The 15,960-nt window shown below is 41.7% G+C and overlaps 1 protein-coding gene across 2 annotated transcripts in view; it reads right to left on the reverse strand.

Moving 5' to 3' along the window:
- Nucleotides 1-1,028: 1,028 nt before the first annotated feature.
- The window catches only part of LOC149798421 (galactose-specific lectin nattectin-like), a 79,813-nt gene continuing 64,881 nt past the window's right edge, over nucleotides 1,029-15,960 (reverse strand). The window contains exons 1-3 of one of the 2 annotated variants that reach the window (XM_089960598.1): nucleotides 3,597-4,074; nucleotides 2,190-2,372; nucleotides 1,030-1,332 (exon numbers count right to left, since the gene is read on the reverse strand). In XM_089960598.1, coding sequence (XP_089816724.1) covers nucleotides 1,100-1,332; nucleotides 2,190-2,372; nucleotides 3,597-3,945 — 765 coding nt within the window. In that variant the 5' untranslated portion in view covers nucleotides 3,946-4,074 and the 3' untranslated portion in view covers nucleotides 1,030-1,099. Of the gene's footprint in view, nucleotides 1,333-2,189; nucleotides 2,373-3,596; nucleotides 4,075-15,960 lie in introns of those variants that run through there. The other variant, XM_089960599.1, reaches the window with a different exon arrangement.

The raw sequence follows: 15,960 nt of genomic DNA on the forward strand, positions 1-15,960 counted from the left end.
GCGCTTTTATGGAAATCACTTACATATGACACTAGAAACTTTATATTCTACACATTAATTACGGTAATTGTCGGGCACCATTTGTTAAGAGTGGAAGACACAGCCATATGTGTTTAAAACATTCAACGAACCAGGGATCAAATTGTAAACAGACTTAGCAATATGTTTGAAAAGCCAGATAGCTAGACCCAAAGTACTGCATTTATTTTAACATTTCTGCTCTTTCGAGATTTCAGGACTTGAAAATGCCGTATAATTTTCTGAAAGTTAAGTTTTCAATAAACCCACTTTAGGGTTATCCATTTCGTTTGAGGATGGAAATGTTAACTCTCATCCCTTTTTCTATATGGACTGTAAAATTATGCAAAACCACATATATCAAGCAAAAGATGTTAAGGTTTTTGAGTACATTTACAATTTTAACATGTGCCTTAGAAAGAGCAAGAATAAATGTCATTCCCAACCTAGCGTTTAGATGTGTAATTTATAGATAGGTCCTATAGTTCAGCACAAGAGGAAAGTAAACAGACAGACTCTTGATGTTACGACTGTATATAAATCTCATTGAAAAGAAAGTGTTTATTTTATTACAAAGTGTGTCTTGATTGAGGATGTGTTTGCGGATGTTTATCTAACCGAACTGTGTAGTATTTGCAAACCATTTATCTCACGGTCATTGCCTATGTTAACAAGCGTAACACTAGTTTAATGCAGGAACGTCTGTTTATACGGAGGAGAGATCCAGCTGAATATATAATTGTACGGACTCCACTTGACACAAAGATGAACATTAAGAGCAGAATGAGGTTTCAGTTGTAACTAAAATATATGACAGCTATTTGACCAGTATAGTAACTTGGCGTACAAACAATATACATCGGTCACACATAGTGTGATAAAAGTCGAAATTAGTTTGAAACAGAATATTGCAATTTTGAAAACCTGGCTCCAACCGCTCACGCCCAAAAACCAACAAAACAACAAATCATCTTAATGACAACAGGACACTTTTTTTTAACATGATGACAAGCTTCTATGCATTTTATTTCATCCACATATATCTTAATAGAGAATGTTTTCATTCGACAGAGGACAATGATTAGGTTTTATGAATAATTTGGCAAAAAAAGCTGTTTTTGTAAGCACAGTTTCGGTCGTTCAAGTTATATTGAAATTCAGATCTTAATATACCACAATGGTCGTTTCCTTTTGAGGGTTGACCACTAATCCAGAAAGTGTAACTGACTCTTTCACCATTCAGCCAGTACCATTCTCCTTCTTCCAAAAACATGTCTGTTGTGCCCACCCACACGTGAGCCTCGGCGCACTTACCTGAAAAGGCAGAAAACATCTTTAATAAATCATAAAACTGTACAGAAAAATGTATTCGAGAGATAAAAAAGACGTCATGGCCAGTATTTGTACGTCAGTAACGGAATAGCTGATATACATAAATGCACCCAATTTGAGGTAAGGTTCGTAAATGAACGAAATTCATTGGCAAGAATATTTTGGGCCAATGCCAAAAGTGCCTAGCTAAGTGCAGTGACTCTGTTCCATCTAATACTGCACTAAATGACGTGCGTTAAAAATATTGGTTGAGTCTGAATGTCACACTCTTTCGGGGATCCTTGTTATAGATGTACATAATATGAAAGCACAAGTATTTGTTTAAAATACATATCCCTGTTTAGTACTATTTTGACTCATTCCCCCTACAGTCTGGACAAAAGTTCATATAACAATGGCTTGTATAACCTTAGATTAAATAGTATTTTTCCAGGACATTTCCTTTTATTGCACACGTGCAGTTCTGCAGCTGGTAGCCAACACAAATCCAATACTATTTACCTCTGTAAATGAAAATGAAAACGAAACAATTAAAATATGCAGCGAATGAAAATGGTAAAGAAAGAAGCTGCAAACAAAGTGAATGTTTTAATATGTCTTTGTTCTGTCCCAAAGAAATCACCTAAAACTAACACATTAAAACACGTGGGAGTGTTGGTGTTGCTGTTTCTTCTTAAAACACATTTAAAGCGAATTTATTCTGATCACCGTAAATGCAGTCGCGTAGTAAGTCAAATCTCATTTTAAATCCGTCTTCATAAAATGAAAAGGTGTATTAGATAGCACCTTTGGATGATTTTTAGGCAAATAGGCCAGATTAAGTAATGTATCGAGAGTACCTTCTTGCATTTGTGCAAAGTGCTTGAAAATATTGAAGTTGCTTTCCTTCAGACTTATCAAGTCCCCGCCGTCTTTTTGACAGGTTCGTCTTGCCTCAAGCCATGGTTTACACTCTGTGTAGAACTTAAAGCAAAACTTGTCTTGCTTGTAATGCGTGTATCCCTTGGGACAAGAAGCATTGCCTGTAAAAAGAAATTCATCATCAAAAGTGAAGATAAATATCTCTGCGTATAAGCGAAATTCATTAGTCAATGAAGACAAATATCACTGCTAGTAAGAAATAATCATCAGTCTGTGAAGACAAATATCACTGCTAGTAAGAAATAATCATCAGTCAGTGAAGACAAATATCACTGCTAGTAAGAAATAATCATCAATGAAGACAAATATCACTGCTAGTAAGAAATAATCATCAGTCAGTGAAGACAATTATCGCTCCTTGTAAGAAAATGTCATAAATCATTAACGACAAGTACCGTTGCCTGCAAAAGAAATTCATGAGTCAGTGAAAACAAAAATATCACTCCCTGTAAGAGAAATTCAGCAGTCACTAACGACAAATACCGCTGTCTGCAAGAGAAATTCGTGAATCACTAACGACAAGTTCCGCTCTCTGCAAGAGAAATTCATCAGTCACTAACGACAAATACCGATGTCTGTAAGAGAAATTCACCAGTCACTAAAAACAAATACAGCTGTCTGTAAGAGAACTTAATCAGTCACTAACGACAACTGCCGCTGTCTGTAAGAGAAATTCACCAGTCACTAATGACAAGAACTCCTGTCTGTAAGAAACATTCATCATTCAGATAAGATAAATGTCACAATTAATGTTTCAGGTTTGCAATTGGCTAACCACATTACAATTGTTGTTGTTGTTGTTGTTGTTATAGGGTTTAACGCCATTTTTCAGCACAAGATAGGCTACAAATGTAATAACTAATTATATGACCGGATTATGGTAGCAAATAGTTCACAGTTTGAAAACATTCGTGCTTAATAAAAGCAGCAATTGCCATAAGCCGTTGGTCATTATGTAAGACACATTCATGGGTTTTAGCTAAATAATAGTAGCTATTAAGTATTATGTTAGACATTTATAAGTACCGTATATACTCGTGTGAAAAATACGTACACGTACCATATAGATTTGCGTACATGTCAGATCCAACTCCAAACGACCTAGTCCCAAGTTTGCTGTCGAATAATCCGCCAGCAAATTTGATTTATACGTATTTGAGGATTCACAGAGGAAACATCAACCCTGATCCGTCGGCGCATTCTGAGGCGGCAGACCAGGGTCTATGGTGTTTGCAGTTTAACCTGACTTTTATGCGAGTGTAAACATTATGTCTTTTGCCAACCTTTTCTTGGTTAGTATATTAGCATTATAAATTCATGCTTACCAATTCTTGACAACTTGAGAGATGATAATCTAACCATTATGTCGTCTATGTTCCTTTCCAAGGTTTCAACTTTCTTGGACAATGCTTTATTTAGCTCATCAGTATCAACTTCACTTTTGTTCTTCTCTGCGTACATGTTTTTCAGCTCATTCGTTATGTCATTCATAAGGATGCTTTGACACAGCGTATTGCCTGAACACAGAGTCACATTGTGATATGCAGATGTTTCATCTTGAAGTCTCACTGAATGTTTTTTGCACTCATTTTCAGTACTGGAGATGGCAAATGCGATCTGCATCATCGGCTGGCAACTCAGGATCAGTAGAATATATAATATTATCGTCCCCATTTTCAATCGATTTTCCGAATGAAATCCTAGGTGACTAACTATTCATAAGCCCAATATGAATCACTTAAAGTATCGAAAAAGTTACATTTAGGTACCGAGATGAATCAGCAAGTATGTAGATTATGCATTTATGTTCCTGTTAACTGTCCACAAAATGAGTCTATTGTTTTTAAAACGATACTAGCATACAACTGATGGTGTAAATATATCGTTGATGGCTGAAGCAAATAGGCCTGTAGTGTTTGTATGGGAACATCTTTAGTAGTAAAGTGGGGCACATTAGGGACAATGGGACTTAGCATTAAAAAGACCCCTGGGTCAGATTAGGGACAATGGAAATTTAACATGGAGAGAAATCGTGGGTCACTTTAGGGACAATGGGAATTTAACATAGAGTTTGGGTCTGTCTAGGGACAAGGGAAATTAACATGGGGAATAGAGTTTGGGCTTTTGGGATTTTTTTTTTAAATATTTTTAAATTTAAATTTAAATTTAAATTTAAATTTAAAAAAAAGGGGTAGGCAATGGAAAGGCTATCTCTTTTCGAGAAATATGGCTGGCCCTGAAAAGGGCCTTTGGGTTTCTTCTTCTTCTTCTTCTAACTCCTTAACTTCTTCCACCAAGTCCTCACTTTTTCCATTATTCCTTTCTTCTTCTTTTTCTCCTCTGGCATCCAGTCTGGATGGCCCAAGGCTCTAAACTTTTCCTGGACTTTGATCCAATTCTCATTCATCCTCTCAAACTCTGTCTGTTTCTTTTTGCTTTCCACATCTTTTCTTTCTTCCCTCCATTTCACTTTAATCTTCTCTACTTCTTCCTCCATTACTTATCTCATCAGATCTTCCCCTTTCTTCACCTTTTCCAATCCCCATTTTACATTTCTCCACTCTGTCCAGTACAATATTTTTTCTAGGAAGCACCGGACTTGGATGACATGATCCAGTGCTTCCTTCAAACTTCCCACTCTGAAGTAAGGTGGGTTAATGAAGCCTCTTGACTTACTGACTTCTTCTTCAATCATCCCTGCTATGATATCTCTTGCTGTCTTTAGGCCTTGAACTTGACTCGTTACAAAGTCTTTCATATCTCCATGTCTCCATTCCTCTTCTATTCTTCCTAAAACATATTCTACATCCATTATCCAGAAATAGATGTCTCTCAATAAATTAAATAGAACTGATACTTGAGTCATTTTTGTCTCAGTTATTCCTTAGAATGGTTCCAACATCAAACTTTGTGGGTCTTATAGTGAAAGCGCGGACGTGATGGAAAACATCCCCCTAAAACATAAAATTGATATTACCTAGATCATGACCTAACATCGTGCAGACGTGAAAGAAAACATCCCTACTTTTCTCATTTCATATAATATACTATCCACATAAGTGAAGCAACAATAAACAAACCCCAAATCTACTATTTACACACGCAAATCATTAAAACAAAATCCATAATCTACTATCCACACAATCGTACGTGAGCGCTTACAAAACCCCAACTATACTCTCCACATACGCTAAGAAACAATAAACAAAATCCATAATCTACTATCCACACAATCGTACGTGAGCGCTTGCAAAACCCCAACTATACTCTCCACATACGCTAAGAAACAATAAACAAAATCCATAATCTACTATCCACACAATCGTACGTGAGCGCTTACAAAACCCTAACTATACTCTCCACATACGCTAAGAAACAATAAACAAAATCCATAATCTACTATCCACACAATCATACGTGAGCGCTTACAGAACCCTAACTATACTCTTCACCTACGCTAAGAAACAATAAAGAAACCCATAATCTACTATTCCCACAAACATGCCTTAGCTCTTACAAGCACCAATACACAAACACATGCCCTCACACTATCTTAAAAAAGAGTTAGTGTTTATAATCACACTACTCTACCTACACACATTGGCAAATCGATCGTTATCTCTTTTCTAGAGTATTGGGTAGCCCTGAAAAGGGCTGGGGTTTTTTTTGAACTTCATGGACACCTGGTTAATGGTGGCACCTTCCAGGCCTGGCGCCACATACACATCTTGTCCCCCAGTTACTTTTTACCTTTTTGGGGGAGAGAGCAGAGGCAGGATATGTCGCTTCAGAATCCCAATTTTCGCTCTCTGGGATTCTGAAATTTCTTCTTCTTCTCTCCTTTTCCTCCTCCTCCTCTTCTTTGTATCTTCTCTCCTCCTCTTTGTATCTTCTTTCCTCTTCCTCTTTATATCTTCTCTCCTCCTCTTCTTTGTTTCTTCTTTCCTCCTCCTCTCTTATCCTTCCCTCCTCCACAATGGCTTCCGCGGCCAGTTCATTTAATATGCGCCTGGCATATTCCAGATGCACATGAAGTTCCAACAGTTTCTCCAGTCTCGTGTACATTTTTGGTGTTGATCAATCAACAAGGGTAGCTGGACTGCCGAACGAGTTTCAATTTATAGTGAAAGCGCGGACGTGAAAGAAAACATCCCCTAAAAAACATAAAATTGATCTTACCTAGATCATGACCATCAAACAACGCGCCGACCTAAAAGAAACACTCACTCACTTTTTTATGCTACCCATCACTATTTTAAAATTTTTTATAAATCACTTCAATAGACTATCCACATACGCAAAGCAATCCAATCTAACTCCAAATATACACCTCAAACACCAAAAAAGACATCATTTTAATCTACTATCCATACCAACTTACTTAACCACTTACAAACACAAACACACAAACACATACCCTCACATTTTTTTAAAAAAGAGTTAGTGTTTATTTTCACACTACTCTACCTACACACATTGGCAAATCGATTGTTATTTCTTTTCTAGAGTATTGGGTAGCCCTGAAAAGGACTGGTTTTTTTTGTTTGCTATGGCATTCTTTTTAGTTTCTAAGAATGCGATGTCCTCTGAGGATAGACTTTCTGGCGATAGGTCTGCTTCTTCGGAAAGAGAAGAAGAACTCTTTGGTGTCGATACGACAATCGACAAAGCCTCTGTCAGCTTCAGGTTGCTGCTGCTGCTCTTGTTGTTGTTGTTGCTGCTGTCTCTGAAGTCTGTACTTCTCTGTCCATTCTTCTTTTTCCCTGTTCATTTCTTCTCTGAAGAGCTCTTCTATCAGGTCTTCAGTGATTTTTAACATTCTCACATTCTCTATTTCTTCTGGCTTCGGTATCAGACTGTGTCTGACCTTATGCAAATTCACGTAGGCTTCGTTGAGTTTAGCTAGTTTGGAGCACATCTTCTTAGGAGGATGAGTCGACAATGGATGGTTAGACTGGAAACAACCCGGTTCTTAAAGTCAAAGCGCGGACGTGAAGGAAAACATCCCCACACGGTTTTTGAGTCGCAACGTTTAGTGAGTGTCATGAGAGGGATAGTAAGAAATGAAAGAGCATCAATCCAACATTCTTATAGCTAAACAAAAGACAAAGGCATTTTTTTCAAAACACAACATTTTTTATTCAAAAATCACTTAACACTAAACAACAACTCTAACATTTTTAACAATAATCCAACAATATAACATCAAACAATTTTTTCAAAACACAACATGTTTTATTCAAAAATCACTTAACACTAAACAACTACAACTCTAACATTTTTTAACAATAATCCAACACTAAAAGTTTCTCCACTAGGTAAAGAGGGATAACAGTCTTCCATGGTTTCTAGTAATCTAGGATGACTTCTCTCAAACTGTTGATTTCTATGGTATTATCGAATTCTGCATACAGCATGACGTTCACCGTTTCATCAGGGTCTCGGTCTTTAAACTGAATTTCCACACGAATCTGGCCGGATTTTATAGGGTGGAAATGTCCCTCGTCGCTGCCTTGGTCTGGAGTGAAATCGAAAGCCCACAAAGCATAGCCTCCTGCGTAATCCTCGTACGTAATGCCGTGACTGGTGTTGGTCCCTAACTGTCCGGTGGCTTCGTACAGGGACAAGTACGATCTCAAGTAATTCATCTTTTTTAAATTAAGGTTCGAAAGGTCGGGTACACAAGGTCTTGCCATCGCGACTGACTTCGATTTTGGACACGCCAAAGTGTTGAAAGTAGAAAGGATTTTTTTCGGCAGCTCCGTTGAAGGCTGTATTCTCGACGATACCAACGATCAAACTTTTGGGTAACTGTCCTTGGAACAGATGATCTTCGATCATGGATCGCTGTCCCTTGGGAATGGTGAAGGTTTTCACTTCCACGCGTCGTATGGGATACTTGGCAGTCGTTCTGCTCAACGTCTGACTGATGTCGTTTCCCACTTTAGGTAACACTTCCACACGGCGTACGTAGAGTCTGGCTTCTAGGATTTTGGTTTTGTAACCGTCACTATCAGCCATCAAATGGAAAGCGGCACTGCTACGATTCAGTCTCAGGCGGACATCCACCCCGTTCAGCAAATACTTTTCTTGCAACCACATGTCCAAATGCAAACGATCCATCAGTTCTAAACTTGTGTCGGCTCCCGTGATTCTCTTTCTTCGTTCTACAAATCCATCATTGTTGTTTTTCTTTTCATCAGTTTCCAATATTTCAAACTTGGTAGGTTCATCAGCTTCCCATACCACACAGGCATTGAGATGAGTGTTCTTGGCATCTATTCCGTACGTCAAGAGATTTTCCAGGTAGGCACGATAAGGGTAAGTATCCATGCTGCTACTGACCAGTTTGTTATTCAAGTACAAGTCCACTCCATTGAACAAGGAATGCATGAAATTGTTCACGGGAGCTACTGCTTCATCGTCTATAGCACCTCCAGTCTTATCTAGAATTTTGACTTTCAGGTACAAGTAACTGCTATTCAGATCGATGTAATCTTCGGGCTGTCCTTTGATTTCAAACTCGATGGGAGCGGAATCGGTTAGTGAGGAGACGGGGTGAAATTCCACCCACTGGGATTCTTGCATGGTCATCATGGTGGTGGGCATGGCAAACAGATCCAGTTCCGTCTTGGAACAAGCGCAAGATTCTCGGTGCATCATTTTTTTGTCTCTTTTCTCAATAATCGAAAATGTCTAAGTCTCGAACGGTTCTTCTTTTCTTGGCCCTTCTCGCTTGAAGTCTGGTGAAAGGGTGTTTTCTTCGTCGTCTCTTTCTGCCTTGTCCTTGCTGAATGCCTGACTCGGTAGCGTGCAGGGCATTTATAGGTGTTTCTCGTTGGCCTAAAATGTCTTTGCCCGTTTGCAGCAAGACATTTTTGCCTGCCCTCATGAAGGCTTCTTTAGGGTTTTGTTTGTCGATGATGACATTTTGGAGAAATTCTTTGCCTTGCGTCAGTGCCGCATCTTTCAAGGCGTGCAATCCGCGTGTCACCATCGGTTTCAACACCGGGGCCACCGAACGAAAGGCCGATTTTAACATATCTCCTAAGCCGTGTCCTCGCTGTCGAGCAACCCCTCGGTACACTGGATACATGACTTAAGAGTCGTGACAGAACCGTTTTCGAAAATGGAGTTTCACCGTGACTTTTCCTTTGGTGAATGGAATATTTTGTCCCAGATCTCCTTTTATAGCAATGTTGACCGTGTCCAAATACGACTTACTGACAGGCAAATAGTGAGGATGGACAAATTCGCGGTGGACGTGGTAAGAGTTTCCACCTTCCTCGTCAGCATCTGTGGCAGAATCCACTTTGAAAGGAATGACACGCAGTAACGGTACGGAGGTGTGTCCCACCACGTTGTACTCCACCACATCGGAATACACAAACATCAAATTCAGTCCTTGGTTCAGTTCTACCGGGGCACGAAATAACTTGCTAAAAGACTCGTTGTCGTAAACGATGGGTAATTCGTTTTTCTTGAGCATGGTCTTTCTCATGTCCATGTCTCCGCCCAACATGTCAAACAATTCAGGACAAAATAAAATGGACATGATTTTACTTCGTTCAAATTTCATCAAGAAGCGACGAGCTGCTTTGTGGTACTCCATGGTGACACTTTTGTTAACATGCTCCAAAGCTTTCAGAAACACGACATTAAACCTGGAGGTTATGGTGCTGACCAAATGTTGACCACTAAAATAATAGCCTGGGGGAATGAACAAGTGATAGGTGGTGTACTTTTGTGTACGGGTTTTCTTGTCATATTTGACATTGCTATCCATCCACTGTTGCATTTGCTCGTCATGAACTTCCACATCAAAAAAATTTTGATTGGGAAGGAAATTGAGGACTTGGGTCGGGTGAATCATTTCTACTAAAGCCACTTCCCAATGGGCTTCGTGATCTAAGGGGATGGCTTGAGGTAATTTGGCCGTGTAACAGCACAACGTGTTCTTGGGAAACACCTCCATGGAACTGTCACTGGGTAAAGTTAAGTAAAATTGGTTTTGGTGACTCATAATTCCAGAGTTCTGTGGCTGTCCGAGGGGTTAGTGGACGTCAGAGGCGTGTCTCCGCCCAAAATGGGGTTCTGGTTGTGATTGAAGTGGTGACTGGCACTGGCACTGGACACAAGGTTCCCGGGGTTCCCGTTCGAGGTGAATTTCAGGGAGGGATTAGGAAGCAGGTAACCGATGCAACTGCTCAATAAAATGGTCCACAATTGTTTGTCTCCTTGTTGCAAACTCAAATTGGCAATGGCTGCCCCGATGACACAATACACCACGAAGATTTGGCAGAAAAAGACGATTTGCGTTTTAGGCACACGTTCTCCACACCACACCCACAAGGGTTGTTTTTGTAAATCTTGCACAGAAGAACTAGGTGAAGGAGGAGTGGTCGACGTAGCTGCGTCTGCTGTGTGAAAGGGCATGATGGTCACTTCCTTTTATAGTCGATGACTTGCGAAGCGTCGATCCAAGAATCAAAACTGGGTGGATATCCTTTCCAACGTACTTTGACTTCTTTGACACATCGTTTGCCCACTTTACGGGTTCTGCGTTCGAGAATGCTTTCGATGTCGTACACGTCGTCTTCTTTTTTGGTGACACGTTGTAACTCGGGCAAATAAAACGTTCCTTTGAGCACTTCTCCGTTCATGTCTTCCAATTTATAGACGGCAGGATGACGGCCATGCACTCGTCCAGTGACGCGAAACAATTCGGTCGTCCAGTTAGGTAAGTAACCTTTGTCAAAAGTGCGTTTGGTTTTGCCAATGCGCACCCAATCTCCTACGGCCAACTCTCCACTTTTCTTGGGGACAGCCCTCGTCGGGGACGTACCAAACAGGCGCTCAAACACCAGCACTTCGTTGTCGGGAGTCACGTCTTGCGGGGCACGTCCGATGCTTCGATGGTAAGATTGGTTGTAAGCTTGCACCAGGTGCGGTAAGATGTCGATGTACTTCAGAGTGTGGTGATGCGTAACATATTTCCACATGCGTTCTTTCAAAGTGCGTTGAAAACGTTCCACGATGCTGGCTTTCGTTTCGGGATTCTCAGTGGTAAAAAAATGAATGTCACGTTTCTTTAATTCTTTTTGGAAAGCTTGGTTCAGAAATTCGGTGCCTTTGTCCGTTTGCCATCGAAGAGGGTGACGACCGCTTTGTTTCAACACCCGTAGCAGGGCTCGCACTAACTCGCTGCTCGATTTGGAAGTCAAGGGCACGACCCAGGCAAATTTGGAAAAGACGTTGATGACACAAAACAAATATTTGTAGCCACGATTGTAGCTGGTCAAATGAGAGACATCGGCTAAATCGGCTTGCCATTGATGATCGATGCCTTCCACTCGGGTGCGACTTCTGGCAAACTTGCGTCGAATGGGTTTGTGCAAAGTGTAGGTAGCTTGTTCTTGTAACCATCGTTGCACTTGAGGTAAACGGAGACTTTTCAGTCGAGTTTTGGCAGCACGATACAATTTTTGAACTCCTGCGTAACCTGCAGGATGCGAGGGATCGTAGTAAATGCTGGCTAAGACTTTTTCCATTTTTTGTGTTTGTGTGTTAATAAGGTACCCACTCTTGGAAGAGGCTACTCTTTTTCTCTTGGGGTATTTTCTTGGATTGCAATGCTTTGCGTGTGCGACCGGCAATAGGTGTTGAAGAGGAGGAGGAGGATGTCTGAGCGGGGGATAGCGGTTCTTGTTTCACTTCTGTCTTCACTTCTGTCTTCACTTTCTTTTTCTCTTGTGATGAAGAAGGGGTGGCCATCATCTTTTTAATCCATCCAATTCTGGAGGTAGGTGGTGTTGTTAACTTGCGTACTTTTTCGGGTGGAGTTTGAAACCCTTCTTCTTCTTCTCCTTCTTTTCCTTTTTCTGTCTTGGTCACTGGTACTGGCGGTACTGGTACTGGTACTGGTGATGGTGCTGGACTTTTCATCAAGGTCTTAAATCTTTCAGAGTGGGTAGAGCTGTTTCGTCTAAAGCTTTCTGGTGAAAGAGTTGCAATCGTTGCAAGAGTTGACCGTACTTTTGCGATTTTTCTGTTTCGGACAAATCTTGGCGATCCATCAAGGACTGCAATTCGTGTTGTAACTGGAACATCTCGCTCAAATGGGGATTGGGAGGTAAATGCGGGGTGCGTTGTTCTTGCCACCGATGGTATTCCATCCATCGTTTGTAAGGCACTGAAGCTAGTTTTCGTCCTTCCATGGGGTTGTCAGGGGTTAATTCTGAGATCTTGGGACTTCCGAAGGCCATTTTATCTTGCTTCCACCAGTCCTCCCAACATGGTTCCCAAGACTCCTTTCAGTATGGGGCCTAACAAGAGAGGCAAAATGCCTCCACGTTGGACCAACATCTTCTTTTTTTGACGAATGGGAATTTTCTTTTGAACCATTTTCCGAAGAACGTGACGATGTTTGCCTAAGCATTGTTTCTGGTGTTTGGACAAAGGGATCGTACCTTTCAAAACGTTCAAACAACATTCCCACACGGTATCGATGACCTCTTTGGAGGCCGTTTGAATGAGTTTTTTTCGTAGGGGTGGAGAAGCTTTGGACAGGACAGATAACATGTCCCCATGTTTGGCTAAACGTGGTGGCAGTCCTTTCCTTTTCTTTCCTTGGGGTTTTCTGGAGGGTGACATCTTTGCTTGTGGGTTCCGGGACATTCACCAAACAGACACTAACGTCGATGACTTAACGCACACCCTTTTATCTTTTTTTTGGGACTATAGCTTTGTCATAAAGGTGACAATGTTTTTCCCAAAATCGCCAAGGAATCCTCCCCTTTGTTGACGCCTCTTTTTCTTGGAACGACTGTGTCTTTTCTTAGGGTAATGTCGATGCTTGGCTAAGCGCTTTGTCGGATGACGCGTCTGCCTTTGTCTCTTTCTTTTGTGGCTTCTTGGAGGTGACATCTTTTACAAGTTCACTGATACCCCTACTTGGTCACAGGCCTTTTTTATACTGGAACGCGTCGCCACTGATTGTCTTTACGTCGTATCAGTTTGAGGACAGGCATGACACGTCGTGCAGGGGTACGTAACGGACTAAATCGAGCCAGTTCTTGCTTGGACAAATCCAGTAAACTTTGTAACATGCCCGATCTTTCTTGGACTTTGATTTTGGGAGAAGGTACTTTGTGAGCAGCAGCCATTGCCACTAAATTGGAGGGTCCTGCCACTGGGGAAGTTCTTTTGGGGGTCATCAACGGAGAAGTTCTTGGCGTGATCAACGTATCCAAGTACTCTTCAGTTCCTGGTGTCATCAACGGAGAAGTGGACAAACGTGGGGATGCCGGAGACACAGTCACTGCCGTGGCAGGTCGTGGTTTACGAGTGTAAGGTTGCGTCCTAACCGAAGTGCCTCTCTTGCGACTAGTTTTCTTCTGTGGACTTTTCTTTTTCTGGGGACTTTTTTTCTGTTTCTTTTTCTGGGGGCTTCTTTTCTTTTTCCGGGGTGGTGTCTGGTAAGAGGAGGGTCCTGTCACTGGAGAAGTTCTCCTTGGGGACCTGGTCTTTTTCTTCTTGGGGCTTCGTTGGACTTTTGTCTTGGGGATAACTTTGGGGGCATTAGGATCCCATCTTAAGAGTGAGCGAATGATGACCCCTCCTAGAGTACCGCTCCCTCCAGGTTTCAAAATGATTTGTTTTTTGGTTTGAGTGTCGATGCGGGGATCGGCCAGTTGGACCAAAGCGACTTTGTTTCGATCGAAAAAGCGTTTGGTTTGATGAGGAATCTGAATGATTCCTTGGAGTAATTGACGTGCCGTCACCGTGAACCATCGTAAGACTTCTTTGAGACTAGCTTCTAAGACACGATCTCGTGTTTGTGGATTTTTTTCTCGACTGATGCCATACAAGGCACGAATCAATTTGACGGGAAGATGCGACTGAAGGGACGTCATGTTCACACTGTGTGAGACAGACGAAAAAAGGTCTGAGGTTTTTATAGATTTTTTTTATAGGGAGTGAAATGAAGTGGAGGACGGTGACGTGTATAGGACAGGCCGTCCGTCTTGGCACCAGTGGTGAAACAAGTGGGTACGAAATCGCAAATCCTCGGGAGTCGTAGGCTTCAAATCGACGAGTAAATAGGCGTGTGGCGTTTGAGTGGCATCGTCGTACGCCTGAGTCAGCCAAAGCGTTCCTAACTGTTTGGCTAAGACTTGCACTTGCGATTTATCTCGAGGGCTTTTAAACAAGACCACGTAATGCGCATTGAGACTGATGGTGCGATGGGCTTTACTTTGTTGAAACAAATTTTGGGTGATGTAAACGACACTGGCATTACGGTGATGCCCTTTGCGCGTGAACCACAATTTAATTTCTTCTTCGTCTTCCCCTAACATGTCGTCGAAAATGACTAAATGGGTTTGACGGGAGTCAGAGACGATGCCGTCGTCTTCTTTAGGAATGCCTTCCACAAACACGATGGAATCGCCTTGACTTTCTTGCAAGAGGTTGTACGCCGATTGCCACTCTTTGTAACACCACACGATCCGTTGAGGGGGCCGATCGATCAAATGATGTTTATGTTCGATCAAACGTTTGACGAATTCGGTTTTGCCTGAACCGCTAGGTCCAGCAATGAGCATGTTAAAGGGATGGCGAAGATACAAAGCCTCCCAACTGGCACGATCTAAGTGTTCGTCGATGACTTTGACAGTAGAGGAAGAGGGAGCAGAGACAGCAGAAGTAGCCATGGTGTGAGGAATGTCACTTGTGACACGAAAAACAAACAAGACAAGAGTTTATATACTTTTTCAGAACACGTTTATTGAATGTTTTTTTCAAACATGAATACGAAAGACAAAAATACATCAAAGCCAAAGGCTTAAGTACAAGAATAAAAGGCACATGATAACCATGAACGTGGAATAAAAACAAGTGTCTGTACAACAACCACATGTTTTGGGTAAAGTTCTAACCAGTTCTATAGTAGGGGTAAGGTCACACAAGTGTCCTCCCGAAAGAGTCTTTCAGGCCTGTCCACGACAGTCCTGTCCTGGGTGACGGGTTCTTCTGGCACCGTCACTAACACAGGTTGAAAAGTAACTTTTTTCCTTGAATAACTCTCGTGCATACTGGGCCACCTCTTGTGTCCAAGCCTCAAAACCCTGGTCTCGGTGATGTCCAACATTTGACTCCTAACCAATCTGGTTTCTTCTTCGTCAACGACATGGTAAGTTACTTCAATGAACAATGAACTATCGATCTTGCCTAGGGTTCCTTTTCATATACAGACCAATACCGACGTGACCGTACGGCAACGTAAAGTGATTGGGAAGTCTCACTCGCTTCTGGTACACGATTTGATAGACTTTTTCCAAGGGTCGACTGACGATGTGGTGAGTGGGTAAACGTACAATCTTGTTCGGTTGATAGGTGGTCACTTTAAAGTTTCCATCCTCTCCCGATTGCAAGGCTTCTTTCAATACCCCAAAGTTGACCACTCGACTGGTACGATGATTCAGAGTCAGTCCTTTCACTTTGCACGTCGTGTGCACTTCTCCTTGTTTGTCCCGGTATTCGTAGCCGTAATTTTTGGGGCCACCACTGACGAAACTTAGAATCTTGTCGTCGGGATGCTCGTCTGTCCAGGCTCCTAAACGGTCTCCTTCGATGTCAGGGTGATGTTGCATCGGGTGGAGGATGTAAATGCAACTGTCCATGTCAAAG

The sequence above is a fragment of the Sinohyriopsis cumingii genome, chromosome 6, assembly GCF_028554795.1.
Source record: "Sinohyriopsis cumingii isolate HCF-2022 chromosome 6, ASM2855479v2, whole genome shotgun sequence".
NCBI lineage: Eukaryota > Metazoa > Mollusca > Bivalvia > Unionida > Unionidae > Sinohyriopsis > Sinohyriopsis cumingii.